A 27660-nucleotide genomic window follows, 5' to 3' on the forward strand; every position below is an offset into this window, starting at 1 on the left:
CGGAGCCGGCAGGGATGCGATGGCGGAGTCGCTGCCCCTGGAGGTGAGAGGAAGCGGTCCTCAGGCCTAGCTCCGGACAGGCCCCGCCCTCCGGGACCCCAGCTTTGGGGAGGGGTTGTCTGACAGCTCACGCGGCACTTTCTGCTTGGCAAAAATGACCCGCCCGGCGGACCCTAGGACCTGCCTGTTTCTGGGTAACGGCCCCGCTCTGGGGGCCATCTGCCCCCTTTAGCTTGTCTTGGGGGACCATCTTCTTCTACCTCATCGGACTCAGGAGGCAGCAGCTCTTTCATCTCAGCGGGAATTAGACCCTCTTTCCATCTCCTTTCCTTTAGATGGCCGTCTTCTCCCTCTCTGTTCTGGAAGATGTCTGCTCCATCCCATCGTCCCTAAAAGGGTAACCAGTCTTATCTTTATAGGCTCCTAAATGGTCATTCTGCTTCCTTCCTTTCCCTGGAAGTGGGAAGCAGACTGCTCTGGGAATGGGTTTTCTAAGGTCCTTTAGCAAGGACAAGCCTGCTCCCCAAACCCTAGGCCCCTTAGTGATGCCCTCCTTTATCTTTTTCACCTCATGGGATGTTTGTTCCTTCTCCTTACCGGGGATGACATCCCTCTGTCCTCATGGGAACAGGAGATAACAGGTTTTGTCCCCAATGGCTTCTCCATCCTTTTTGCCCTGAGGGTTGGCAGTCCCCTTCCATTGCCCAGGGGAGATCGGTTATTCTTTGCCCTCAGTCTTGGAATGCCTCCTCTCGAGCCTTGCAAAAATAAGCCTGTTCCGACTTATAGGAGTCTCTGCAGTTGTATCTCTTTTCTGCTTGGCCCCAGAGGCTGTCCATACATCCCCATGGATCCCATGGATAACCACTTGTGTCTCTATAGTAGCCCCTTGGGGTGGGGTTTGCAGAATAGCCACTCTATCACTGTGTCCAGTAGTCCCTTTAGAAAGGCCACCTTCTTAGCTTAATGAATCATGCCCCTCCCCCCATTATATGTTTGTTTCCCTCTCCCTTTGCTCCTGGGATGCTCAGCCCAGAACACATGTGACCATTATCTTACCAGAGACATGTTTTCCTGCCTCTCCCTATGGTTAAGGGCCTGGTCAGTGCTGGCGCCCATGAGGATTCTCTTCCCCATGCCTCTTCTTCCTGGTCCAGGCTCTACTTACTTGTCACCCTCCTTTCAGAAATAAACTGCTTATCTTCCTCACTCTATTCCTTCCTCTTCTACAACCCTGTCCATCCTCAGTTTAATCCAGTAAGTATTGGATAAAGACTTCCAATGTGCTTAGCATCTGAGAAGAAAGGAGAAATCAGAATGAGCCTGGTAAAGTCAAATATAAAGAAGGACATTTAAAAAAAAGACATCAAGGAAAGAGGCCTGTATAGGCAAAAGGAAATAGATATGCTGTGTTTATAGACAGTAGGGAGGATGGATTATGGAGGGTCTGGGACCAGCGGGCCAAAACAGGAATAGAGAATTGGCAGTGTTAACTCAGAGTAGAGATTTGGTCCTAAAAGAACTAGAAAACCCTGAAGGATTTTATCAGGGATATGCTGAAATTGGAATCAGTTTTTTAGGAAAGTTAACCTTGTGACTGTGCAAAATGGACTAGCAAGGATAAACTTGGAAGCAAGGAGATTGTGAAAGGAATTTAGGTCTAGAGTGGTTAATCTGAGCTACTATAGGGGTGACTTTGCAAAGAAAGAATTATTAGTAACAAATATAGTGGCTACTTCATTTCTATAAGACTCTGATTGAGATTTTTAAAAATATATCTATTTGACATACACAAAAATGGAAGTTCAGGAAGATCAAGTACTTGCCTGAAACAAACAGAAAGTTGTGAAGCTGGAATTTTAATAAATCTAGGATAGTATGGAAAGAAGTCTCTGTTTTATATGTGTATTTGGGAGTGAGGGAAGGAAGAACATGCATGCAAAGAATTATCAGATTTCTCAGGTGGATTGTATTGTTGGTATTGAAGTGGGAAGTTGGACTGAGGGAAGAATATATGTTTTGGTTGGGATTAAGGTGATGGTGAATCGTTTGAGTAAAGGGCTCAGTGAACAACTGGACTGACACTTGGGTAATAGAAGACTGTGAAGCTACTGAATTATTGATTATTCCTGTATTGGTAAACTGATCAAAGGATCCAGGTCTAAGTGTTGAGAATCACAGAAGAATGCAGAAACAGGACAATTAGAGTGCTGAGAAAAGACCTTGAAAACAGTGTTCTAGGGTTCAAGGAGGGAAGATTCTAGAAAAATGAAGGTCAAATTGTTCCTGGCCTCACAAGCAATCCCTTTCTTGGTCCTGTCTGTAGCCTCCAACCTCACCATCCCCAGCCTCATGCAGCATAGGCAGAGGGCAGAACTGCATCTCCAAGTCTTTCTGGGTCATCATTTAACAGCTGAGAAATCAAGCTAGAGGTGGAGAAGATGAGAAAAGTATAGGGGTACTGACCTGGACTTGTGAGGGCAGGAGGAAGAAGCAGATAAGACTCAGAGAAGTAAGCTGGAAGAGTAAGGGGTTTAGACTAGGTTTATTTACACACACACCCTTCAAAAAAAAAAACCAAACCCTCAAGTTCTTTCTGCCAAACTAGGCAGGAAGTTTGATTGTTACTAGTTGGTACAAGCCTGAACCAGAATGGTACTCAGGAAAGGTTTGTTCACAGTAAGGATATTTGGAGGCTAGAGAGGGCAAGTGAATACTCCATGAAGCCTTGGATCCAGGTGGACTAGAAACCAGAGTTCTGGTACCCTCAGATCCACAGTACTGTCAGCTGGAGTAGTTGCCAAAGGTCCCTCAAAACTAATGGTTCCTAAATGCTCTGTCTTTTCCCCTTCAGATGCTCACATATATTCTGAGTTTCCTGCCTCTGTCAGATCAGAAAGAGGCCTCCCTGGTGAACCGGGCTTGGTACTGTGCAGCCCAGAATGCCCTTCGAGAGGTAAGGTGCTCACCTTATCTTGCCCATTTTGTATCATCTCACTTCGCCTTGCTCCTGTCCCTGCTCCTCTATCATCTATTTACTCATCTATTCACATATATTTTTACATTCATGCATTTTTTGCTATGGGTACAGAGCTGAGGCTATCAAGATGAGCAATATGTAGTCCCTATAATGAAGGAAAAAGACAAGCAGTATGAATGATCTTGATACGATGGCTCAGTGCTGTGATACTGCACTGAAAAGATGCAACAGGGACTTGAAGGACACACAAAGGATGTCAAACAGAAGCAGGAGGGAAGACCTCCTGAAAGAATAGGACGAGAATTCAGATTTGTCTTATAGAATTGGTAACAGCCCAAGTGGAGGCATCAGAGTGTGGTATAGTTGGCTGGGTGTTTCCATATAACTAGATACATGTGAGAGAAGTCGTGGGAAATGAAACTAGAATAAGATCACACTGCAAGCTGGCAGATGTGCCAGGCAACAGAGCTTGGGCTTTCTCCTAATCACTGTTGTGGAGTCCATAAGGAATGTTAAGGCAGGCTAGTGACAATGTACGATTTGTATCATAGAACTCTGCAGTGCAGAGTGGACTGGAAGAGATGAAGCTGAGTATAGGAAAGCAGCCCAGCCAGGAGGTGAATGGGGAGGTGAATGCAGACATCTTGACATCTGTGCTAGTTTGAAAGGCAAGCAATGTTAGCTCTTGCTTTAAGTTTAATTTCGTTAATTATTAGTGAAGTTGAATAATATTTTTCAATAACTGACTGTTGGTTCTTCCTTTGTTTGTGACCTTTATCCATTTAACTAACAGGAATCTTTTAGTAATTTTCTTACCCATTTGTATATATCAAGAGATTGCTTTTTATATACTTATAAATACTTATGCTTTTTATATACTTTTAAATGTATTCCTGATATGTTTGCCTTTTCATTTGATTGGTAGGTATTTTTATGTTTGAGACACAGAACCTCTCTATGTTGTTGATTCTGAATATCTATTTTCTTTATTTCCTTCATTGTTCCTTCAGAGATTTTAATAAATATACATTCTTCTTTTTTTAAATGCGACTTTTAGAGATGTTGTAGGTTCAGAGCACAATTGTTTCTTCTGCTTTATAATTTGAGTTTTAGTTGGTAAATTTTATTTTTATTGGGGCTGGGAATATGGCCTAGTGGCAACAGTGCTTGCCTCGTATACCTGAAGCCCTGGGTTCGATTCCCCAGCACCACATATATAGGAAATGGCCAGAAGTGGCACTGTGGCTCAAGTGGTAGAGTGCTAGCCTTGAGCAAAAGAAGCCAGGGACAGTGCTCAGGCCCTGAGTCCAAGCCCAGGACTGGCCAAAAAAAATTTTTTTTATTAATATTATGATGTAATGAGCTGAGTGGACCTGACAAGAGGTAGACTGAAGAAATAAACTGCAGTCTGACGTCGAAGTGATTGCATGCTGGCCAACAAGTTTGGCCTTTCTCTTGTGGATGGGGAGACTTGTCACTGTGGATGTGGGCAGTGAGAATGACTCAGAGTAGGCTGCTGAGAGCTTAGAAGGAGCAGGGTTAGGGACAGATGGCAAATTCAGACCTGAGAGTGTTGTATTAGGACTATCTGGAGAGAGGTCCATGAAACTCCTAGGGCCTATTTAAGAAAATTATGTGGAGCAGAAAGAAAGCAGTTGAAAAGAATAGATTGCCCAATGAGATAAAGTATGACATGCCAGAGGTACATAGAAAAAGACAAAGATTATGTGTGTGTGCATGCATCTATCTGTCTGGTCTATATGTCTCCAGATAGAATAAGCCACGGGGAGGCCATCATCTCTTGGCTGGGTCTCTCTTCTTTGATACCTGCAAAAGAGACCAGTGAGGAGCAGGGTAAGAGAAGAGCCAGGAGGGCAGTCTCAGAACCCTTAGTGAGAATAGCATCAAGGAGAATAGCTACCAAACTGACCATCCCTAGCAAGAGACATGTCAGAGAGGACATTGTGGGAGACTGGAAAGAAACCCCTTCATGTTGGTGGAGAGAACATTACTGGAGAGAAGCTGACACCATGAATGAGTGAATCTGCAGGGGTGGGGATGGAGGGGTGACTATAGCTGACAGTGGATGTGGGTGTGGCCTTGTTCTTCTAAAGGTGCAGCTGAAAGAGGAGAAATAAGAGAGGAGAGGGGCTGCAGGATGAAGAGAGCTTGATGTATTTAAGCCATGTTGTTTGTGGTCTCTGAGGGAAGAATGTGGTTAAGGGAGAAACAATACAGTTCCCAGAAGAAGCAGGGATACCTCTTCCTGGGACCAAGAGAAAAGGGCTGGCAAAACCCAAAGAGCAAGAGTGGGAAGGAGGTTGGGGTCCAGCCAGGAACCAGTTGTCAGACATGAACATGGAAAGAGGAGGCTTCTCAGCAGATGGCTTTGGTTTCTTTTAGAAGCAGAACAGGTCCTCTCCAAGAAGGCTGGGAAAGGGAAAGCACTGCAGTAGGCTCAGAGCTGGAGAAGATGGGGCGGGGAGGGGGGCTAGGAGAGAACATCTGGAGAGTGGAAGGAGTGGAAAGGCAAGGAGTCAGGATTGGGGAGGCCAACATTGGAAGGGTAGGAAAGAGGAGAGGGAGGCCCTGGCTTCCTTGGCAGCATTCATTATCCTCTGAAGAGGCAGCAGTTTCATCATCCCTGGCTGGGCAAGGAGAATCGACACAGCAGCGTGGGGGAAGCAAGACAGCAAGTTCTGAAGAGAGGGAGTGGAGGCCAGTGAAGGAGAAGGGAGTGGGGGCAGGGCTTTGGGTGTAGATAGAGGAGGAGCAAAGAGGAAGAGAAAAGAAGTGTCAGTGGCTAGGGTCTTCGAGGCTACCATTATAGAGCTGAAGCTGCTCTCCAGCTAACCACATATCCCAGAGAGCAATCTGCAGGGCTCTGTCAGCAGGAACCATCTCCCAGGGCCCAGGTGTGGGCAAGTAGAGGAGAAAGCAGTGTCCTCAGCCATCGATGCTATGGAACAGCTATGGCTTACCATAAGCCAAGATGGCCTGGGTCTCACCAGACCAACCTAGGATGCTAGTCGTGGAGACTTTTTTTGGGGGCGGGGGGGGGCAGTCCTGGGGCTTGAACTCAGGGCCTGAGCACTGTCCCTGGCTTCTTTTTGCTCAAAGCTAGCACTACGAGGCAAGCACTCTTGCCACTAGGCCATATCCCAGCCCCTCGTGGAGACTTCTTATTCCCCTAACCTGCCTCTGCTGTTCACATAACCATAGTTGGTGTTAAGTAAGGATGCAGGCAGAGGCAGTATGCTCACACAAACCTGGGCTCTGCTCAGTGCCCTGAGAAGCGTTGATTGTCCACTGGTGGGTTCTTTGTGGAGCAAGAGCAGAAAACTCTGCCCTCCACTGCCTCCCCCCTGCCCTAACCTGAGAGGTGTCTAACTCCTCTCCAGAGTACCCGGCCTGCATTCCTCACATTCTTCTGCTGAAACAGGTACTTTAGCTTTGATTCTAGCACAGAATACAGGGAGACATTTTCTCCATCATTGAGATTCTCTGAGCTTGTACTCAGGCCTGTAGTTTCAGTGCAGGGCTTCACTAGGTAACCACAAAACCCTGGCCTCCCATGGTCAGTGAACATTTGTCATATTTGGTTGTCTGATTAACATACTTAGTTAAACTTGGCTTTGAACTCAGGGCCTTGCGTTTGGTTGTGCTTCCACTTGAGTTCTGCCCCTCCCCCCCCCAGCTGTTGTCACTTTTAAAGGTGGACATTTGGATGCTTCTCAAATGACTTTGTAATTGCTTATAAGATGCTCCTTGCATGGCCAGGCGCCCATGGCTCACACCTGTAACCTGTGATCTATCTACTCAGGAGGCTAAGATCTGAGGATTGTGGTTCAAAGCCACCCCTGGCAGAAAGGTCCCCCTGAGATGCTTATCTCCAATTAACCACTCAAACCAAAAGTGGGGCTGTGTCTCAAAGTGGTAGAGTGCTAGCCTTGAGCAAAAGGGCTCAGGGACAGTGCCCAGGCCCTGAGGTCAAGCCCCACAACAGGGAAAAAAAAAAAAGGATGATGGCATGGAGAAAGAAGGAGACCAGGCTGGGGATATGGCTAGTGGCAAGATTGCTTACCTTGTATACAGGAAGCCCTGGGTTCAATTCCCCAGCACCACATACACAGAAAACAGCCAGAAGTGGCGCTGTGGTTCAAATGGCAGAGTGTGCTAGCAAAAAGAAGCCAGGGACAGTGCTCAGGCCCTGAGTCCAAGGCCCAGGACTGGCAAAAAAAAAAAAAAAAAAAAAAGAAAGGAAAGAAAGAAAGGAGGAGACCAGGGGGATTGGCTGGTCCCTAAAACTGGAAGAGGACCTTTTTTTCATGTGTATGCCGATCCTCGGGCTTGAACTCAGGATTTGAGATCTGCCCCTGAGATTTTTGTACTCAAGGCTAGCACTCTATCACTTGAGCCACAGCTCCACTTCTGGCTTTTTTTTTTTTCTTGCTAGTTAATTGGAGATGAGTCTGGCTTTGAATCTTGATCTTCAGATCTCAGCCTTCTGAGTAGTTAGGATTACAGGTGTGAGGCACCAACACCTGGCTTGGAGCATGAGCAGGAATTCATCTTGTCCTCCATCCAGCCTCCAGAAGCAGCTTCCTAGAGCCCAAGTCCAGAACCCAGGATCCTGCTGCTGTGTCCCTCATATAAACAAACATTCCTAACAAGCTCCTCCAGGCTCCCATAGTTAAGTCTAGCTGACCTCAGGAGCAGGATAGACCACTGGGTGATAGTAGAGGCAGCCCTGACCCTAAACCCCTTATCTTAGTATCAAAAGTCCTGCAAGCCAGGCCCTGCCTGTTTGTCCAGTAGCTTTTGGCTGCCAGCTGTCAGCCCTGGACTGGGCCCAGGTGTAACTGTCAGTATTCTCCCTTGGCAGTATGTCTGCCTTGCACACAGGGAGTTAGTGGTTACTCGGGCTCTCAGGAAGAGGAAGAGAATGAGCACCTGTAGCTTCTGCTGCCAGAGCTGGGACCTGTGAGACTCTCAGGATCCACCTAAGAGCTATGGGGGCGGGTGCTGCCTGGGCAACCAGCGCTCAGCTCTCAGCCCCCCCAACCATAGTTTACTGAGTATAGACTGACTCATCTGTCCTGCGAGGCTTGGCAGTGGCTGAAGGCATGCTTCTTCTTTCCTTTCCACACCTTTCTCTTTCTGGCCTTTTCATCTCCCTCCCCAGCCTCATACATTGGAATCTGCCTTAGCTCTCCTTAAATCTGAGAGGGACCCAGACCCTTGGGAGTCCCTGATGCCCTATCTCAAGAGGTCTTCTGTGAGTGCTATCACTGGGAAAGGGCACCATCTGGAGGTGGGGTCCAGAAGGGGAACCTAACCAACCTCTAGTTTCTGTGAGAGACCAGAAGCTGCTGCCAGTACTTGCACACACTCCCCTTGCTACCATAACAGCCATGGTGGTTGCTTCTGTCAAAGGCAGAAGCCAGGCCGATTTCCACCACCATCTTTTCCTGGAGAATCTTGGTGATTAAATTTTGTAGGAGCCCATCCTGAGTGTCACTATTATATTTCTCATTCCCTTTTGAGGCTATCAGTGAGATACAAGCAAGGAACAGTGGCTTCTTTTGCAGTCATTAAGTTTCAAGGAGCTTGCTTTCCTGAATTAGGATGCAGAAACAAGAGCTTTATTTAACTATAATTTACTTGCAATCTAAGTAAGAAGGAAACAGCCTTGAACATGCTAAGCAAACACCCTACCACTGAGCCATATCCCTAACCCAGGGGCTAGGATTTTAGAAGCCAAGTAGTTTTTCCCTCCCTTACAGGCCTCTTGCATATAAATTATACTGACTTCCTCTTGCCTACATCTGGGATAAGATCTAAGAAGATGAAAATATTTTTCTTAATTGGAAGTTTCTTGGTTTTTCATTTTTGTTTCTTTGCCAGTCCTGGGGCTTGAACTCAGGGCCTGAGCACTGTCCCTGGCTTCTTTTTGCTCAAGGCTAGCACTCTACCACTTGAGCCGCAGCACCACTTCTGGCTTTTTCTATATATGTGGTGCTGAGGAATTGAACCCAGGGCTTCGTGTATTCGAGGTGAGCACTTTACCACTCGGCCATATTCCCAGCCCCCTTAGCTGGAAGTTTCTATACTCCTGCACCAGACAGCTTATTCCCACAGCTTAGTGCCGAATGTGCCTTCTAGGTCATACCTCATTCCCACCATGCATTCCCTATTCTTGCTCCCCTGAACTGGGCCAGCTCAACTTGGCACTTCCTCTGAAAAGACTTCTTCCTTACCATTTTTTTTTTTTTTAGGTGGTGGTGGTACTGGGGCTTTAACTCAGGGCCTGAGGCTTTAGCTTTTTTTTTTTTTTTCCCTCAAGGCTCATGCTCTACCACTTGAACTGTATCTCCACTTTGGCTTTTTGGTCGTTAATTAGAGATGAGTCGCCCAGACTTTCCTGTCCAAGCTAGCTTCTAACTGCAATCCTAGGATCTCAGCCTCCTAGTAGCTAGGGTTACAGGTGCGAGCCACTAACCCCTGGCTTCTCCTTCCTTATCTGGATGTGCTACGAGTATTCTCCTGACCTTAGACAGTCCCCCATGTGTTTGTTCATGTGTGCTTACATATACATACACATGCTCAGGCTCAGAGTCTTCCCTTTACACACAAAACTATTTTTGCAAATGTTCCTATGCCTAAGGCAGTTTGAGGCCACCAGGGGCTCCATCTGTCACTGCCTTCTGCAGACCTCTGACACCTGGGTCCTAGAAAGTTGTAATGACTGCTCCACTTCTCCTAAAAAGGCTATAAGCAGCCCACTGAAGATGGAGGGAAGAAGTGGTGGAGCACTAGCCTTGAGCAAAAAAGAACTGTCTGCTTAGCTAATGCTAAGTTCCTAGAGCAGGAGGCCAGGTTCATGGATCTTGGGGCCTCCTTCTGAGAGTTTGCAAGGTTTGGGGTCCAGCATACTTTGTCCTTTGTTTCACTGGGCTTCCTTCAGATCACATGTCAGCCCTCCTGTGCTCAGCCGACTCCCTGCTCTGTGCCTGCCCTTCTTTAGGCATCTAGTCCTGTCCTTTACTAGTCTTCTCCAATAGTAAGCTCCCTTCAAATCCCAGTATGATTTGTCATCCACACTCCCATTTCCTACCCATACCCCTCAACCACACATCACGGTGGATCTTCATTGTAGGGAAACCCTTCCTCCCCTGCCCTTAACCTCTGGCCAGAGAACTAACCCCAGGCCTACTGCTGCTCTATAGACAAAAGTGCGGTACAACATCCCTGTGTCCTCTGCCTCACTCTCGGCTATCAAGAGCTTGGGCCTCCGGGGCATCTCCTGCATCAGCTTGACCAACCTGGATGGCTCACCCGCCTCCCACCAGGTGCTGCAGTCCATTGCCTACCACCTCGGCCCACACCTGCAGAGCCTGTGCCTGAGTGGGGGCAGTCCCACAGAGGCCTCCTTTGTGGCTCTGGTCCTGCGATGCCCAGCCTTGCGCATCCTTGACCTCAGTGGCTGCAACAGCCTCTTTACATCAGGCATGCTACTGGCTCAGCCTGAGACAGCACAGCGTGTACGGCAGGCACTGAGTGGCCTCCGTGAGCTCAACCTGGCCGGCCTGCGGGACCTGACTGACCTCAGCTTCAACCAGCTCAGCAGCTGTGTACCCAGCTTGGAACGCCTCTCTTTGGCTTACTGCCACCTTACCTTTGAGTCAAGCCCAACTTGGGGTCCCCAGGGCTCTCCTCCCTTTGAACTATCCTTCCAAAACCTGCTGAAATTCGTTAAGGAGCGGGCTGGCAGTTTGCGTGCCCTGGACCTAAGTGGCACTGGCTTACCACCTGAGGCCCTAAAGGCCCTCAGCCAGGTGACTGGGCTGCAGCTGCAGGAGCTGAGCCTGCACAGCTGCCGGGACCTCTCTACAGAGGCGGTGGCCACTCTGTGCCGTCAGCAACCTGGCCTTACGTCCCTGGACCTCAGCGGCTGCTCAGAACTGACAGATGGGGCGCTTTTGGCTGTGAGCAGGAGCCTACGGCATCTGCGGCACCTGAGCCTGGGGAAGCTGCAGCGGCTGACAGATGCGGGGTGTACAGCCCTGGGGGGCCTGAGGGAGTTGCAAAGCCTGGACATGGCTGAATGCTGCTTGGTGAGCGGGCGGGAGTTGGCCCAGGCCCTGGGCACAGTACGCGGAACTCCACCCCCACTGACCTCTCTCAGGCTGGCCTACTGTTCTTCACTGAAGGTGAGCAACCTCTCCTCCTCTCTAGGGCAGCTGGGCCAGGGGGAGGGGGACGGGCAGGGAGAGGGCTGGTCTGTGGCCTCAGGGAGGGATGACCCAGGCATAGCAGTTAGAGCATGGCCATGGTCTGGAAGAACACAGGAACCCAGACAGATATGCTGTTGGCATGCCTCCCCAGAGTTCCCACTCTGGGCCCAGGCAAAGAAAGGTCCAAGACACTAAGGATGGCCTGCCTATGCGCCCTAGCATCTTACTTAAGTATTCAGAGGCAGGAAGGTTGGAGAGCGGGTGATGGAAAAGAATGGCAGGGAAGGGGGCTGGCTCTCAAGAAGGCACTCAAGCAGGGCCTCCCAAGAGAATTTCACACCATAGTAGAGTTGCTTCTTAGCTAAAGCGAAGCCTTTCGTATGGCTCATTCTTGTTCCTCTGGATAGCAGGCATTTCTATCTCAGAATGTCCTACAGTCTCTCCTTACTAGATCATTCCTCCAACCTATTACTGTGATGTGAACATTACCCATCTCTCAACCTTGTTTTGCTGTAAGTGTCCTTTCCTGTGCCTATTTATTCCTTTGGATGTCAGTGTCTCTTACTGCTCTCTGGGCCCCACATTCCTGTGCCTCCTATATCTCTCTACAAACCAGCATCCTCTGCTCAGCCCTCAGATCCTGCTACTCCATCTCTACTTTTCCCTGCAGGTGGCAGCCTCAGCTCTGACCACAGTCCCACACTTGTGGTTCAGATTCTAGGGGGAGCACTTCTGATTGGCTCTGCTTAGTCAGCTGTTCGCCCCTGGACCAATGGGCTGAGGGTCAAAGGGTGTCTCATCCCATCCCTTATCAAGAGCTGGGAGCACAAGCAAGGCAGCTATCTTGGAAATTTCTACCTACATCCTTTCTGCATCATTGACAGTCAGCTTTTGTCCTTCAGCAACCTCCTCATGGTTCTCACCCCCATGGGCTACCCTGTCTACTTCAGACTTTTTTTTTGGGGGGGGGGGGCGGGTGTTCAGTCATGGGGCTTCAACTCTGGGCCTGGGCCCTGTCCCTGAGCTCTTCAACTCTAACACTTTGAGCCACAGCACCACTTCCAGTTTTCTGGTGGTTAATTGGAGATCAGAGTGTCCTGGACTTTCCTGCCTGGGCTAGTTTTGTGATCCTGAGATCTCAGCCTCTTGAGTAGCTAGGATTATAGGCATGAGCCACTGGTACCTGGCAACTTCCAACGTTTATAGCCAACACGGGCCATTTAGCTTGGGTGCTGCCTGGGTCCTTTGGCAGCTCCCTGTTGTCTTGTTCCAGGAACTTTGGGCAGACCCTTGCTGGAGACCCTACTTTATCTTCTTCTCCCTACCTTCTAGGATGCATCCGTGCTCTCCATGATCCCAGTGCTGAGCTCAAACCTGAGGGTGCTAGACTTGTCCTCTTGTGTGGCCCTCACCAACCGGACCATGCAGGCCATCTGCTACTACCTCACCCACCTCTCAGTCCTGCGCCTGGCTTGGTGCAAGGAGCTCTGTGACTGGGGGCTTCTGGGGCTAGAGGAACCAAATGAGAAGCCTGCATTAGGCCCCCAGGTGGGAGATCTTCACGTCAGGGAGAGTGGGGTGACTCCTGGGCTCAGCTGCCCTCCTAACCCTTCCCAGGTCTCTCTTTAGAAACATGTGAGGCCAAACTCAGGGAGAACCTGAGAAGCAGGGTTTCTTTCCACAGTCACACCCAGAGCTGAAACATCAGGCCTCAGACTCTACGGACCTTTCTCCCAAATCACAGGGCCCCTCCCTGCTCATGCTGCAGGCCCTCCAGGAGTTGGACCTCACAGCCTGCAGCAAGCTGACCGATGCCAGTTTAGCCAAGGTGTGGGTAGGCTGAGGATATTGGGGCTGGGGTCGGGGGCCTGGGCCAACCCACTTTTTACATAGAGTGCCTTTCTCATTCACTTCCTGTCACTCCCCTGAGCTGGAAAGGGGCCAGGCTCTGAGTTCCAATGCCATCTTCTTTACAGGTGCTTCAGTTCCCCCAGCTGAGGAGGTTGTCACTGAGCCTATTGCCAGCACTCACAGACATGGGTTTGGTGGCTGTGGCCAGGGGCTGCCCCAGTCTGGAGCGTTTGGTGCTGAGTCACTGCAGCCATCTTAGTGATGAGGGCTGGGCCCAGGCAGCCAGGTTCTGGCCAAGGTTGCAGCACATCAACCTATCCAGCTGTAGTCAACTCACAGAGCAGTGAGTGTATGATAGCATTGAGCAAAAGGAGACACAGTGCAGGGGACGGGCTGGGGCCTTGTGTTGGGCGAGGCATTCATCCAGTGGCCTTTCTACAGAACACTGGATACCATTACTCAGACATGCAAGCAGCTCCAAGTGTTGGATGTGGCCATGTGTCCTGGTATCAACATAGCAGCTGTCAGGCGCTTTCAAGAACAGCTGCCTCAGGTGACCTGCATCCAGTCTCGCTTCGTAGGAGGGGCTGACCTGACCCTCACACTCTAATACCAGGTCAGTAACCAGTCCTACAGCTCAGTCTTCTTTATCATAACCCTTAACTCCAGCCCAGGTCTAAGGACTTGGAGTTTGTTGCAGGGCCTCTTGCCTCCTTCTGCTACGAAGTTTGTCTAGGACTCAATCCAGGGCAGCACAGGCAACAGCCACTTTCCACTCACCGTTTGGGAGGCCAGGCCCACAGGCAGACTTGGCCGGGGATGGGAAGGAGCAAACCCTGTGCCTCCTGTCACCCCAACACCTCACACCTAAGGCCAGAATCTATGAGAAGCAAGTCTATCCAAATGGCTATCATGGGTCCCCATACTTTGTCCATCTATTCATCAATTCTAGAAGTAGCTAGATAATATTCTGAGTGCTTCATGTAGGGGTTTAGAGTGCCAACACTGCTAGTCCCCAGGCTAGCTGGAAAGACAAATAAGCCAACTGGTAGGGGTGATCTAATGTGATGAGTGTGGTAGAGAAAGCAGAATCTCAGGGCAGCAATGATCTTGGAGGGTCAAGGAAGGAATAAAAAGTAGTGAAAAATGAGAGAAGGGCAATCCAGGTAGAAGGGACTATGGGGTGCACATGGGCCGTCCAGAGCTGTTGCTGAGCAGATAGGAGTGGGCTCTGATCAGGTACAGAGAGGATCGCAACTAGAGCCATTCAAGAATGCTGCAGTCTACAGGTTCAGACACTAAATTACAACATGTTTGCAGCCCACCCATCTCAATTCTGCTCCATTATGGTAACCATGACCATTAGTTCAGACAATAAATAGGGAGACATTTAATAATATAGAATGTATATGAGTGTGTAATCACATGATTTATGATTTACAAAGAAGGTGGAGTAACAGGTATTGAGACGATTGGAAGAGCAGAACTAGAGATCAGAAGTCAGGAGATTGTTGCTGAGATGACAGTAGCCTGGACAATGGACTGAAGACATTGAAAAGGAAGAATGGACAGTATGGGCAGACTAACTACATATGGGATCCCTGCCTCCTGTTTCCACCTTGAACTCACTAACAGACCACCCTAAGTGTGATGAGAAGTCTCTCAACCCAGGCCTGGCACACTGGATGCCTAAGGATAAGAAGTGCTGGCTGAGGTGGGAGAAGGGACAAGTGCTCTCCCAAGTACATTCTTCAAATGAGATGCTGTTTCATCTGTCTTTTCTTTTTCCAGTCCTGGGCTTTGAACTCAGGGCCTGAGCACTGTCCCTGGCTTTTTTTTGCTCAAGGCCAGCACTCTGCCACTTGAGCCATAGTGCCACTTCTTGCCATTTTTTATGTATGTGGTGCTGAGGAATCGAACCCAGGGTTTCATGTATGCGAGGCAAGCACTTTTGCCACTAGGCCATATTCCCAGCCCATTTCATCTGTCTTTAAGGTAAAATATTGATGGTTAACAGTTAAACAGTACTTGAGGAGGCACTGGGTAAGAAATAGTGCGTGGCATGGATAAGGAAGGTGGGTAGCAGCACTCGGCCTGCCTTGTGCCCTTCTGTGCCTCTGGGACTCAGAGCCTGACACTGCAGCCTCCAGGCCCGGCCTCCTGCCAGACCCGATACCCCTTCTTCAGCCTTTCAAGGCTCTAGCCTGTCTATAGCCTCTACCTCATCCATACTCCCGAGTTGGATTTTGGCGCTGGTACTCAAACTCAGAGCCTTGCAGTCTTGCTTGGCTTTTTTAGTCATGGCCTGGTGCTCTGCCACTTGAGCAACATATCCAGTTCTGGCTTTTTTCAAGTTAGAGAGTTTCATGGGTTTATCTGTGTAGTCTGGCTTTGAACCTCAATCCTCAGATCTCAGACTCCCGAGTAGCTAGGATTATAGGCATGAGCCATTGGTGCTCAGCTCTGAATTAGGTTTTAATGGAATGCAGTTTTTGGTACAAAAAGCTTTGTTCAAATCTGCCTAAAAACTCCCACTGGCCTGGGGATGCCCTTTGGGACTAGGGGTTTGTCCCTCAGCAGTTTGTCCCTTGTACACTTCTCCTTTCATGCTTCTTACCAGAGGCCTCCAAGCTGCAAAAAGGTCAGGCCAGGCCAGGCCAAGCAGAGTTGAGGACTGAGTTCAGACTGTCAACAGCATCACTCCCAGACTAGGCCTCTGTTAGTGTTGCCCAGAAAGCATCTATTTGGAGCATTGCCTCCTGTCCTGCTACTTGGCAGGTGCAAAGAGACAACAGACCATCCCTCTGTGGGTCCCCAGTGTCCCCGCCTCCCATGAACACCAGCCCCCGAGTGTGGCTGCTCAGTTTGTGGTCCTGCTTGACGTCTTATTCATGAGTTAAGTTTCAAAACAAAAGGGGGATGACTGTCCATATCTGTCACAGGCTTGGGCTACAAGGTTCAGTGCTTGCTTGATACACTTTATTTCTGCTGGTTAGGGGCCCCATGCTGCTCTGCCCTCTTTGTGGTTGCTGCAGTGGCAGCAACTGTGTGGCCCTTGGTCAACCTCACTGTCAAGGTTCAGCGATGCTGCAGTCATAGCAGAAGTTGAAGTTGGTGGGGGGTGGAGGCACAGGAGGTGGCTGCTCGGGGATGGGTATGTTCTCCAGCTCTAACAACCGCAGCTTGGTCTCCATGGTCAGCAGCTGCTCCAGGTCCAGCCGGGTTTGCTCGCTGCCCATGGGGCTCCCCAGCAGGGCACACAACCCATCTGTCCACAAATGGAACTTGGGACAGACAGAGCCAATGAAGTTCTGCCCATCTGATCCCTCGGCCATCTTCCCAACTGAGCCAAGCCCAGACACTCACATCCCGCTTAGAGGGAGCAATGAAGTTGAGGTACGCCTCTTCCTCCCCATGATCATAGCTGATGGAGAATGCCAACTCACAGAGGTCCTACGGGAGGGAGGGCAAGGGCACTGAGCAGGGAACAGATACGTAGGGGCAGGCAGGAAGGGGCCCGGGGCTCTACCACATTCACCTTGTTCTGCTTCCCAGAGCCCTTCTCCCGGACATGGGGGCAGTCCTTGCCAGTTAGGAGTGCCCTGATGTCAGCTACAGTGACTGCAGGAAGAAAACCAGGCTGACAGCTGGGACCCCAGGAAGGCCCAGGACATAGGGCATCTGAGGAAAGCAGCTGTCAGAACCCTGGCCCTGCCCTCCTTACCCTGTTCTGGCAGGCTTTCTGGGGCAGGGGGGTTGTCGCCCTCCTCCACATCTCCATACTGCAGCACTTTGTGGTTGGGTGACAGGCAGCAGAACCACAGCTTGTCTGTGCAGAAAAGGGGAAGAGGGAAGGAGTGATGAGAGAGGCTCGACCTCAACTTTCACACCCTGTGCCCCTCCTGGACCCACTCAGAGACCCTGGCGCCTCCGGCTGCTGATCTTGCGGAAGAACGTCCCTTCGCAGAGGCGGAGCAGGCGTTGCTGGCGGATCAGGCCCAGGAGCTCTGGCTTCAGCTTCTCCCGCAGCTCCCTGGGATATAGTGGGGTGGTAGTCAGTGACCAGGGCACTTGGGAAGACGGGAACTGGTACTGGGGAATCCGTCCCTTCCAACTCACAGTATGGGAGGGGCGAGGGTGCCCTCCTGGTGCAGCCGTTCCGTCTGCCGCAGCCGCAGCACCTCCCCATAGGTGAGCGTGTTCACCTTGGTTCGGAAAAGCTCTAGGGATGTGGGCTTCAGGGCCAGTGTGCGGGCCAACTGCTCCCGTACCACCTGCATGACCTGAGGCCACCCCAGGCTCAATTTGGAGCCAGACCTCTGGGCCCCTTTCCAGAAGAGACCCCTGCTTGGCTCCCAGATCTTCCCTCCCCTCCCACCCCATACCTTGTCAAAATCCTCCTGTGTCGCCCGCATCTCCTTCCAGGTCTTATTCAGCAGCTGGATGGACACGCAGAAGAGCTCATGGAAGCTCTGGTCTTGGCTGAAGAACATGGGAGAGAAGTCCTGGGCCGTTTCGGAGCCTGGAGCAGGGGGGCAGGAGGGGCTCAGGGAGAAAGTGTGTGCAGCCCCTGGCCCTCTCTGCCCTTCCGTCCCCTGTCCCCGGACATGCTGGGCCCAGCACCACTCACAAGGCTCCCCAACATGGAGCAGCTCACACAGCAGCACCGTCAGCTGGATGCTGCTCCGGGCAAAGGGGCACTCGTGCTTATCCTCCCGGCTGCTGTTCTCCAACACGAACTGGGGTAGTGGGCACAGGGTGGGGCAGAGTCTCAGCTAAGCCCATGGCGACCCTGCCAAGGTGGGACCGGTGCCATCCCCCCACCCCGTCACTGACCCGGCTGTATGCACTAGGGGCGTGTCTGGAGAAGTAGAGCATGTTGTCCAGGGCCAGGAGGCCAGGGGGCACGCGCTCCAGGTCCTGGGCTGGGTTGCTGTTCTGGGGGTGGGAGCACAGGCAGCTCAGGAAGGGCCATGGCAGCCCTTATAGAAGCCTTGGGTGGGGACTTGGGTAGAGGTCACTCACAGAGAAGCCCAGTTTGCGAAATTCTCGGGCACAGAGGGAACGGCGGCGGTCTGCACTCAGCCCAGTGCTCAGAGATTCCCCCTCTGGCTCAAAGGCAGCCTGGCGCAGGGCCTGCAGCTGCTCCCGCTGTTCCTGGGGTTATTGTTAGATACGTGTCAAAATCAAGAGATTCAAAGTCGATCCAAGCCATCCCCAGACTGTCTCTCCTAGGACACACACCTGACTGTAGGGGTCGAGTGGCGTCCGCATGCGTGGCTCCAGCAGCCCCAGTGTAAGGGCCTGTAGCACATACAAGTGATGAGCCATCTCATCGCCCAGCGGTGCTGCACTATGAATGATACGCTGGAAGACAGCCAGGCTGTGGATGTGACTCACTGGGAGAAGAGGGATGAGGAGGGAGGGCTCTCCTTGGTCCCCCTTTTCCTACCTTGTAGATGAACTGGCGAAGGTTCCTCTGCCATAGGTAATCAAGCATTTGCTGCAGGGGTTTGAAGGGGGTTCAACGGTTGAGCCTCAAGTTGGAACACGGTATCCACCAGTGGATAACCACCACCCAGCCACCAGTGACACTCACCTTACGTTCAACAGGGTTGGCTCCCTGCAGCAAGGCTGTCAGCAGTGCCATGGCCTTGGTTTGCAGCTGTTGGTTCATCCTATGGCAAGAGGAGGGGTGCGCTCAGTTGCACATGCAGCGTCTAGTACTGCTCCCTGTATCCCTGTATCCATCCCCGAGGCTTACACCTGCAGGTGAACCAGCAGCCTATCCAGTGGCACCTCACTCTTCACCAGCTGGCCCATAGCAGGGCTGCTCAAGGTCACACTTTCCAGCAACCCAAGGGCCAGGGGTGGCACAGAAGCATCCATCAGGTTCATGTTCACATAGGACACTACCTGTAAGAGGTAGAGGTGATCACCACCTTGCCACCACAGTGGCACTATCCCAATGCCCTCACCTGCTGCCCTGGGAGAAGCCCACCTACCTTCCTCACAAAGGGGATGCTGAGTGTCTCCCAGGATACCACGCCATGTTCCATGAGCTCCAAAAAGGCCCTCAGCCCAAGAGCCAGCACCTCACCTAGGCTAGAGGAGATGCCTGGAAATGAGCAGAACCAGACCAATATCTCCAAGCCCTACCACATCCCTCCAGCCCCCTGTGGCCTTGTGCTCACTCGTCCCCATCCTCAATGATGGTCCCCAGTCTCTGAAGCCCATCACGGCTGATGACTTCCTGGGCAAAGGTCATGTCTGAGGCCAGCAGGACGAGGTGCTTTAGAGCTTCTTGGCGCCCTTCACGACTGGAACTCTGCAGTTCTCTCAACAGTTGCTCAGCCTTCAGGTCCTGGCAGGGGCAGAGGCAGGGGCAGGGGCAGGGACAGAGTAAAGATGAGGCAGGACAGAGATTAGGGCTGGAGTTGAAAGTGTAGGAAGTGGTGGCCACTAGGTGGAGCACTGCTGGGAAGGGTTTCCAGACTCGGGGCTGAGGCCATCAGGTAGAAAAGAGGGGCAGGGCAGAGGGGATGGGGCCAGAAGGGGCATTTACTGGGGCAGTGCTGAGACATAAGATGCTGCCATTCTTGATTTCCGCCCGATTCTGGAGGAAAACAGAGAAGCAAAGTCAAGGAGGACTCAAGGTCAACTGAGTCTTCAGGGAGGATTGGGGGGGGGGTGTCATTAAAAGTGGGATCATATTCAGATATGGGGAATGATTCTGCTGCATCAGAGCCAGGTGGATGAGAAGGGTCTATAGGGTGAAGTCTGGGGGCTGGGACTCACATTCTCGGTGATGTATCTCCTGTGCCCATCAGCAAACTGCAGGGCAAAGCGCTCGGAGTGAGTCAGGCTCCACCTGCGAGGCCCAGAGCTCAGCGAGGCAGGTAGGGGCACTCCGCCCGCCCCTCCCCCGCCCGCTGGCCGCCACACTCACGCGTCGCACAGCTCCTTCAGCACAGTGGCCAGGGGCTTCGCCTACAAGTGGGAGCTGTCACTCACGAGCTAGGAATGGGAAGAACCTGGGGGTGGGGGAGGGCGGGGTGCCTGTCCCAAGGGAAGGGGATCTCCCAGAGGTGGGCAGTGGGGTAGGTGGAGGTCGGACAGGCCAGTGACCTGGTCCAGCTGGATGAGCTGCGGGATGGCGTCGCGCATCTGGACAGCAATCTTCACCACGTTCCGCGGGGGAGCCATGGTCCAGCCGGCGGTGGGCGCCGGCAACTTCCAGACTGCCACCTCCCACCGAGCGCCTACCTGGCCTGGAGCCCTTTGGGGGCTAGAAGGGTGCCCCTTGCCCGCGACTCGGCCCCGGGGGCCAGCACTCACAGGCCAGGTTCCCACTCCCAGCCGGGAGCCAAGGCCTTCCCCAGGGAGCCTCGGCTAGTTCCGGGTTGGAGTCAGGGGGCAGGAGGGTAGGATGGCGCCAGCCCCGGCCCGCCCTGCTGAGGCCCCGCCCCGCCCCACACCAAGGTGCGGCGGCGGGGGCAGGGATGACTGGCTGCCTAGCGTTGCCACACCTCCCATTCCAGCAAGGTGACCCACCCCGTCCCGCCAGGCCGGCAGTCCCTGGGAGGGGCCCCAAAGAACCAGATCAGAGATAGCCTTAGGCATGGTCTTTATTCACTTGGACACTGTACAAATATTACAATTTCCTTTTGCTGCAAAAAAGTATAAAAATAATCTTTATATAGGAATCCATTCGTTACTGTAAATCTTTCTAAATCTCTGCAAATGGCTCTAAACAAAGATAAATGGATAGAAAGGAAGGGGGAGGAGGCTATGGAGCATCAGGAGGCTGGGACCAACTCACCCAGATTCCTATCTAGAGACCTCAATTCCTTCCTATTAGCACCCCCCACTGCCATCGGCAGGTTCCCAGAGCTGGGGCCTCAGCAGAAGGGGGTACATGAGAGGTCCAGACACTGTAGGATGAGTGGGTAGGAAAGGAAGCTAGGGTGAGGCTGGCAAGTACTCTGCTCCATCCCATCCTTCCTATGCGGGGGAGAGGGGCTGGCAGGAGCAGGTAATGGGCTGGACAATCGGACCTACTGGGGCCATGTCCGGTCTGTGCCACTGGACGGCAGCTGAGCCTGGGCTGTGGAGGGCTCCAGAAAAAAAGGGAGGCAAACACTTTGGCTCCATGTGGAGGGGGCTGAGCCTTTTCCCCTGCTCTGCTCACACAGAACCAATGCCAAAGCAAAAGAAGAAGGCATGGCCAGAACTGTGCAGTAGGGCAAGCTGGGAGTCTGTGACTCTCAAGCTGTGTGGGGTGGGGTGGGGAAGGTTCCCAGGCAGCCCCCAGCTTAGTCTGGGTCCCAGCCACACAGGGCATGTTTCTTTCAGTCAGAGGTGGAGAACAGGCACGTCAAAGAGATCACAGACACCTTCACTTTCATCCAGGTTGTAGATGTAATCGTGGTCTCCAGGGGGTGGAGAAAGACGGAGGAGGGGGGCAAACACTGCAGAGAGTACCAGGCTGAGGCCCTGGGCCATGACCCCACCCAGCAGCCACCCAACCTCTGCCCACAGCCACCCTCTACCTTTCTGGACCACCCACCTTCTGAGGACATCAACTCCTCCAGCAGGTCTGAGCTCATGCACTCTGGGAATGGAGAGAACTCATTTATATTCTGGCCCCCACCTCTCCACCCACTAAAGCCCATGAAAGGAGCCCCCGCCCCATGCTCATTGGGTAGTTTGCTTTTTGCCTGGGAGTACCAAGCACAACCATAAGGCATAAGGTCCTCAGAAGAGCAAGAAAGCAGCACTTGATGAACCATGTCCCTTATCCCCAGACCCAAGGGGGAATGCTGCCTACCTCGTGTAGGATCAAAGATTTCTGACAGCTCTTTGGGGAGTTCCAGAACTGGAAGACAAGAAAGCCATGCTAGAGGGAGGTCCCACCACAGCCCCCACCTTTCTTGGATCCTATACCATCAACTCTGGGGTTCCACATGGCTGAGGAAATGCAAGGCCTGCCCCAGGTGTAGCTGGCATTGTCTGACAGTCTGCTCTGCTGACTGAAGTTTGGTACTCTGAGCCTAGGATGCCTTATGCACTCCCACCTTTACCAAGCATTCTGTCATACACCCTGAGCTGGGCCACCTGGCAGAGGTGGAAGACACTTTAGTGGGAACTACAGGATGATGAAGCTACTACAAAGCTGATTGGGAAGAGACAAGAAACAGAGCAAAAACTAAAGGGAACACAAGGGGAGTCTGCTGGGATTAGGAGTTTGAGGTTTTCCCCAGTGGTAGTTAGGGAACCACCAAAGGGTAGTCTTTGTTTTGTGGTGGGGGGGGGCGTGTATGTATGTGTGCATGCTGGAGACTGAACCTAGGGCCTCACACATGCTTAGTGCATGCTCTACTACTGAGCTGGATAAAGTTCAGTCAGGTTGGCATTTCAGAGATCATTCTGTCAGTAAGGAAAAAGAGATGCCAACAAATCTAGAATCTAGGTATCCAGTAGGAATCGTGAGTGCTGAGGATGTAAGAGACACAAGAGGAAATGTGTGAAACAGACCTTACTTAGCCAGTGTGGGGTGGGCAGAGAGAACTGGACATCCAGATACCACACCTGGATGAGCAGGGCCAGTGGACAGCTACCCACAGAGGCAGACATTAAGGAGAAAAACGAATTAAAGATATGTAAAAATGCTCAGGGCTGGGAAAATGGCCTAGTGGTAGAGTGCTTATCTTGTGTACAGGAAGCCCTGGGTTTGATTCCTCAGTACCACATATATATAAAAAGCCAGAAGGGGCACTGTGGCTCAAGTGGTAGAGTGCTTGCCTTGAGCAAAAAGAAGCCAGGGACAGTGCTCAGGCCCTGAGTCCAAGCCCCAGCACTGGCAAAAAAAATAATAAAAAATGAGGTGTTCACTGGAGAAGCAGAGGGTAGATAGTAGATAGGCATGGAGTTCAGGCAAAAGATCTAAACTGTGGAAAGACTGGATTTCATTTTCCCAGATCTGGAGCTCTCCCAAGCAGCTGTGCTTAAAGTACCAAGACTCAAGAAGCTGGCATCACTAAAGCCAAATGAGGAAAAAGCATCAGCAAGAAACCAGAGTAGCAGAGCCAAGCCCCTTAAGACACCTGCTGGGTAACTCCTCAGATCAGCCCTGGGGGGAGGGGGCGGGGGCTGGGAATGTGGCTTAGCAGTTGAATGCTTGCATGCAGGAAGCCCTGGATTCTTCAGCATCACATAAACAGAAAAGGCTGGAAGTGGCGCTGTGGCTCAAGTGGTAGAGTGTGAGCTTTGAGCAAAGGAAGCCAGGGACAGTGCCCTGAGTTCAAGCCCCAGGACTGGCAAAAAAAAAAATCAGCTCTGGGCTGGAGGCATGGCTCAAGTGGTAGAGCACAAGCACAAGGCCCTGAGTTCAAACCCCACTACCACCAAACAATTAAGAGAGAGAAGAAAGGAAGGTAGGCAGGCACGCAGGCAGGCCAGCCAGACAAGCTGCAGTGGTAGGGTGGGGTCCTACCAGCTGCCACCTGGGAGTGATTAGAAGATGGAGACATGGAGTGGAGCAGGGGTTATATAGGAGACAGGAAAAGTAGACAGGGACACAGAAGGCCAAGTGTGGATGAAGGAACCTCCAAGAGTGACATGTGGGGCTTGAGAGAAGACCAGGGAGCTTTGCATTAACCCAGGAAGGAGACAAAAGGGTACCAGCACTGACTTGGGTACCAGGCATCCTGCCCTGGCTGGTAGGGAGCTCTGCTCTCAGGTGGGTACTGTTAGGGGCACTAGGTTCTCTGGCCAAGGACTGGGCTGAGAGTGGACTCTCCCTGCTGCCACTTGGTGAGTGGGTAAACTCACCGCCTGTGGGGTCCACCTTGATGGGCTCAAAGGAGGTAGAAGAGTTGGGTCCGGATAAACTGCTGCTGCTGCTACTGCTGCTGCTACTGCTGCTGCTGCTGTCTAGCAGGGCAGAAGACTGCAGTGGCCTGGTGTCCAGCGCTGTCGGGCCCAGTGGGAGTGAGCTGAGCTCATCATTGTCCTTGCTTTCAGTCCCAGGGCCACCACTCACTGCAACCATAGCCACCAAACCCAATCACATGGTGGTAGGAAACAGGGGGCTGAACCTGGCGGACCTGACCCCATCATCAGGATGATCACTATTCTGGTGTCCAGACCCAAGGTGAATTAGGCCCTATCAGTTACCCCAGAAGAAAGAACCTAGAAACGAGTCACTTAAGGAGATGGGGGCCTAAAGTCTATAGGAGAAAGATGCAAAGACAACATGGTGAACGTTCAAGAGGGGCTGCCAGACACTGGCATATTAATCTGCAGGAAACTGTCACTACTACTCTCCCTTCACACAGAGCTGTCCCATTAAGAAGGGTGCATTCACTGGCACAGCAAGGGAGACTAGCAGGAGCCAAGGAAAGACGGACTCCAACAGTCCCTTCTAATTCTCAGGGTGACACTCCACAACACAGGTGCTGCTTCTAGGGATGCAAATATGGCCTATCACCATTGTGCCTCACCTGTGATCTCAGCTGCCAGGCTGGACACCCCTGGGACTTCAGTGCTGCCAGGAACAGGAGTAGGAGCAGTCAGCTGAGGGCTGCTTGGGCGTGAGGCTTCCTGGGGCTGCGCTAAGGTGGGTTTGGGCAGAGGGGGAGGGGTAGAAACAGCAGGTGGGCTCTGGAGCAGATCCTCCGGGGGTGGCACAGGCACAGCAACAGGTGGTGAACTCCATGCCTCCTTGTTCACCAGCAGCACTTCAATGGGACCACTCACACTCTTCAGGTGAATCTGGTACTTCTTCTGCCCATTGAGACCCTAGAGATTGGTAGTAGGTAGACAGAACTGCAAGCACGTATGGCTTCTCTCTAACCTGGCCCTGGGTCAGGGCCAGTGTCCTCTCCCACTCAGGCTGCCCATCCTCCTAGATAACCCCAAAGTTGAGGCCTCCCCTGTGCCCCACCCAGGACTTATCAGGCTCCCCAGTCAGCACCCACCCTCAGTTGACACCGCCTGCCAAGACCAAGCACCCACCTCTGGGATGGGCACCTCCAGACTGGTGCCCGATGGGGCCCGGATGGCCAGAAGGGTATCTCCTAGAATGATAAGGAGAATGGGTCAGGGCCCATGGGTTCAATCTGAGCTGGGCATAGAGGTACCTGCTCCATTAAGAAAGATACTAAGCAGGAAGCCTTGACTATCACCCTAGCAGCTGGGCCTGAGCTAAAGTGCTTGTTTCCCTTAGAGCCAAACACATTAACCAGGAAATCTGGGTTCAAACACATTTGTGGAGACATCACTGGCCATGGGAACCTCACTCTTCAAATGATAATCCTAATCTCTAGTTACAGGTGTTCTAACCAAGACTAATGTGCCTCTCCCAGGACTGGTCTGAGACACAAGATGGAGAAGGACAAACATCTGTATCCACAATCTAAGTGAACCAAATAAAGGTTGGCTGGAAATAGGCACCCTTGCCCCCTGCATATAAGCATGTGAGACTGTGCATACATACTCACCCAGAAACCACACCCAGAGGACAACATTGATGGTGTGAATCCAGGAACCCATCCCAGGATTCTTGTACTTCCTCAATATAGTGGGCCTCCAGGCTCCCAATGTCCCACAAACTTAGCATTTTACCCTGCCTGATTTCTATTTAGGCAAGCCTGAGAAATCCTCTTAAGAAGGCACAATGCTTAGGGCTGTGGCTAAGCTCCCACTCCCGCCCCCCTTCGCTTCGGCTCTGCTCACCAGCAAAGCATCTGCAGATGTCCTCATGTGTCACGTAAGCCAAGGTGTGAAGGTTAAGGAGAACAGTTGATGCCTTGTCTATGGTGTCAGCAGGCCACAGAAGAGACCAAACTTTTTAGCAAAAGTCTGACACAGCCCTCAGAAAAAAGTTCTAGGGCCTAGGGTCTACTGCAGAGGGATCACAGTCCAAGGCTGACAGAGGAGGAGGGACAATGAAGAATACTTGTAAGGCTGGGTGGGACCTGGCCAAGGGCTACAGGACCAACATTGCAAGACGAACAGAGCCCAGGGTGCCACAAAACAAACACAGCTGGATCCCAGTGCCCCTTGCCCTCTCCCCCAATTAGAGACCACTAGGAGGATATCAGCTGTTCTGCACATCCTCTGTGACATTCCGGATGCTCTGCTGCACCCACACCTTGTGCTGGTCAAGTTCTTGCTCTCGCCGTTGCAGCTCCTCGATCTCTGCCTTGAGCTCTATCAGCTTGTCAGCGATCTCCCGGGTATTGCAGCCTGGCCCCACACCCCTGAGTCCAGGGAGTGAGGCTCAGTAGGGACTGGCGTGCACTGCCGAGTCCCACTGCCCCCGATATCTTCCCTCTGCCCCACACCCCTTGACAACTCCCGGTAGGAGACCCTCCTGCCCCCCAAGATATCCCCACTTACTTCCACTGGATGCTGTTCTTCGATTTTTTCTCGATTAGCCCAATACCTTCCAAGACGTTGGTAATGTCGTATATCCGCCGCTTCTGGCGCACAGCTAGAGTGTCAGCTGCCTGGCAGACAGAACAGAGTGCAAAATGCTCGGTCCCGCTCTTTAGGTGGACCTCGGGTTACCTTGCGATTTGGTCAGGGAAGAGGAGATAGTCTGAGTCCCAGTCCCGTCGTGGCTTCTAGGCACGCCAGCAGCTCAGGACCATGCGGTAGAGAGAGACCTGTCACAGTCGTGTAGTGATGCTTAGATGCTCTCTGCCCCCAAGCCATCCCGGGAGGGCCACGAGGGCCAGCACCTGCAGCCCCGAGCCCGGCACCTAGCTGACGCTCAATGGCCTCTGTTAAATGAATGAGAAAGTCCCCGGCCTCCCTCCTGTGAGGAAGCATGCTGATGGCGGCTGGCTGTCGGAGGACCTAGCGGCCCCCCCCCCCCCCCCCCGCCGCGCCGGTTCCCGCTACCGGCTGAGGCCTGGCTCACCAGCTCCCCCCCACCAGCCGCCGCTAAGCCTGAGCCGCACCAGCTTGAGGTCAAGCACGCCGTCCTTTGCCTCCTGCAGGAGCGACACGAACTTGGTGGTGAGGAGTCCCAGGCTCTTCTCGTGCCGGCTTGGGGTGCCCGGGGGTGGCGGCGCCTGTGGCCCGGCCTCCGCCATCGTGGACACCCGCCGCCTCCCCTCAGCCAGGCCAGGCTAGGCCGGCGCCGCCACCACTTCCGCTTCCGTTCAGGGCCACCGGGCTGCTGGAGCCTGGTCGCCGCTTCCGCTTCCGCTCTGAGTCCTCCCAGGGAATCTCGTGCAATTCGCATCCCCGGGTGCCGACGTAAAACTTCAGGGACCATGAGCAAATATCCAGCTGTCGAAGAAGACGAAAAACAATCTCTGGAAACTCTGGAAGGCGAAACAAATTGGAGACGAATGTGGAGGAAGAAGTCATTGAGCAGCTCGGTCAATAGAGAAGAGGAAATCTCCCGAACTTCTTTTCCAGCTTACACTAAGTACTATGAAATTGACCATTTTTTTTTCCCATCCTGAAACCACCTTTCTTGTTCCCAGTAATTATCTGTTTCCAGTCTTCACATTACAGTGCTGAGGCCATGTGTCTCCCTTACAACCATTTGTCAACCAGTGCAAAAGTTGGTGT

General features: G+C 52.2%; 3 protein-coding genes across 7 annotated transcripts; 1 reads left to right on the top strand and 2 right to left on the bottom strand.

The window, feature by feature from the left end:
• On the top strand, positions 1–22793 carry LOC125358303 (F-box/LRR-repeat protein 2-like). Of its 4 annotated transcripts, XR_007212293.1 has the most exons (9): positions 1–43; positions 2855–2956; positions 10210–11193; positions 12550–12765; positions 12902–13045; positions 13194–13411; positions 13510–14349; positions 18588–18590; positions 22745–22793. XR_007212293.1 is itself a non-coding variant. In XM_048355349.1 (8 exons), the coding sequence occupies exons 1-7, from the start codon at positions 20–22 to the stop codon at positions 13676–13678; spliced, it is 1857 nt and encodes a 618-aa protein (XP_048211306.1). In that variant the 5' UTR covers positions 1–19; the 3' UTR covers positions 13679–13684; positions 14513–14839. The 4 variants fall into 4 exon arrangements, 2 of the variants coding, with proteins under 2 accessions (XP_048211306.1, XP_048211307.1); XR_007212294.1 differs by lacking the exon at positions 13194–13411; XM_048355349.1 differs by lacking the exons at positions 18588–18590; positions 22745–22793 and adding an exon at positions 14513–14839 and having other exon boundaries at positions 13510–13684.
• Positions 16026–20542, bottom strand: Elmo3 (engulfment and cell motility 3). 2 transcript variants are annotated; one of them, XM_048355348.1, is made up of 20 exons: positions 20197–20542; positions 20018–20058; positions 19867–19939; positions 19634–19684; positions 19263–19432; positions 19074–19173; positions 18833–18984; positions 18668–18746; positions 18521–18571; positions 18313–18435; positions 18094–18225; positions 17905–18006; positions 17699–17807; positions 17454–17590; positions 17188–17351; positions 16989–17101; positions 16793–16897; positions 16607–16689; positions 16435–16521; positions 16026–16336 (listed from the first exon to the last, which is right to left on the bottom strand). In XM_048355348.1, the coding sequence occupies exons 1-20, from the start codon at positions 20272–20274 to the stop codon at positions 16265–16267; spliced, it is 2022 nt and encodes a 673-aa protein (XP_048211305.1). In that variant the 5' UTR covers positions 20275–20542; the 3' UTR covers positions 16026–16264. The 2 variants fall into 2 exon arrangements, with proteins under 2 accessions (XP_048211305.1, XP_048211304.1); XM_048355347.1 differs by having other exon boundaries at positions 16026–16352; positions 20197–20540.
• E2f4 (E2F transcription factor 4) lies at positions 20679–27238 on the bottom strand. The gene is made up of 10 exons (XM_048355351.1): positions 27039–27238; positions 26473–26582; positions 26172–26333; positions 25807–25850; positions 25087–25148; positions 24573–24870; positions 23902–24111; positions 21899–21946; positions 21638–21682; positions 20679–21539 (listed from the first exon to the last, which is right to left on the bottom strand). The coding sequence occupies exons 1-10, from the start codon at positions 27171–27173 to the stop codon at positions 21424–21426; spliced, it is 1230 nt and encodes a 409-aa protein (XP_048211308.1). The 5' UTR covers positions 27174–27238; the 3' UTR covers positions 20679–21423.
• Between the last annotated feature and the right edge of the window lie 422 nt (positions 27239–27660).

The sequence above is a fragment of the Perognathus longimembris genome, chromosome 10 (assembly GCF_023159225.1).
Source record: "Perognathus longimembris pacificus isolate PPM17 chromosome 10, ASM2315922v1, whole genome shotgun sequence".
NCBI classification, from domain to species: Eukaryota; Metazoa; Chordata; class Mammalia; order Rodentia; family Heteromyidae; genus Perognathus; species Perognathus longimembris.

Bases quoted from the DNA above. Each gene is read 5' to 3' on its own strand.
- Elmo3 (XM_048355347.1), bottom strand. From the start codon at position 20,274: ATGGCTCCCCCGCGGAACGTGGTGAAGATTGCTGTCCAGATGCGCGAC. The intron at 19,433-19,633 runs GTAAATGCCCCT...TGCCCCTGCCAG, and splicing joins TATGTCTCAGCACTGCCCCA to GACCTGAAGGCTGAGCAACT. The intron at 18,985-19,073 runs GTAGGTGGGCTT...TACCTCTTACAG, and splicing joins GCATCCCCTTTGTGAGGAAG to GTAGTGTCCTATGTGAACAT.
- LOC125358303 (XM_048355349.1), top strand. From the start codon at position 20: ATGGCGGAGTCGCTGCCCCTGGAG. The intron at 11,194-12,549 runs GTGAGCAACCTC...CCTACCTTCTAG, and splicing joins CCTACTGTTCTTCACTGAAG to GATGCATCCGTGCTCTCCAT. The intron at 13,412-13,509 runs GTGAGTGTATGA...GCCTTTCTACAG, and splicing joins TGTAGTCAACTCACAGAGCA to AACACTGGATACCATTACTC.
- E2f4 (XM_048355351.1), bottom strand. From the start codon at position 27,173: ATGGCGGAGGCCGGGCCACAGGCGCCGCCACCCCCGGGCACCCCAAGC. The intron at 24,871-25,086 runs GTGGGTGCTTGG...ACCAATCTCTAG, and splicing joins TGGAGGTGCCCATCCCAGAG to GGTCTCAATGGGCAGAAGAA. The intron at 21,540-21,637 runs GTGGGTGGTCCA...TACTCTCTGCAG, and splicing joins GGAGTTGATGTCCTCAGAAG to TGTTTGCCCCCCTCCTCCGT.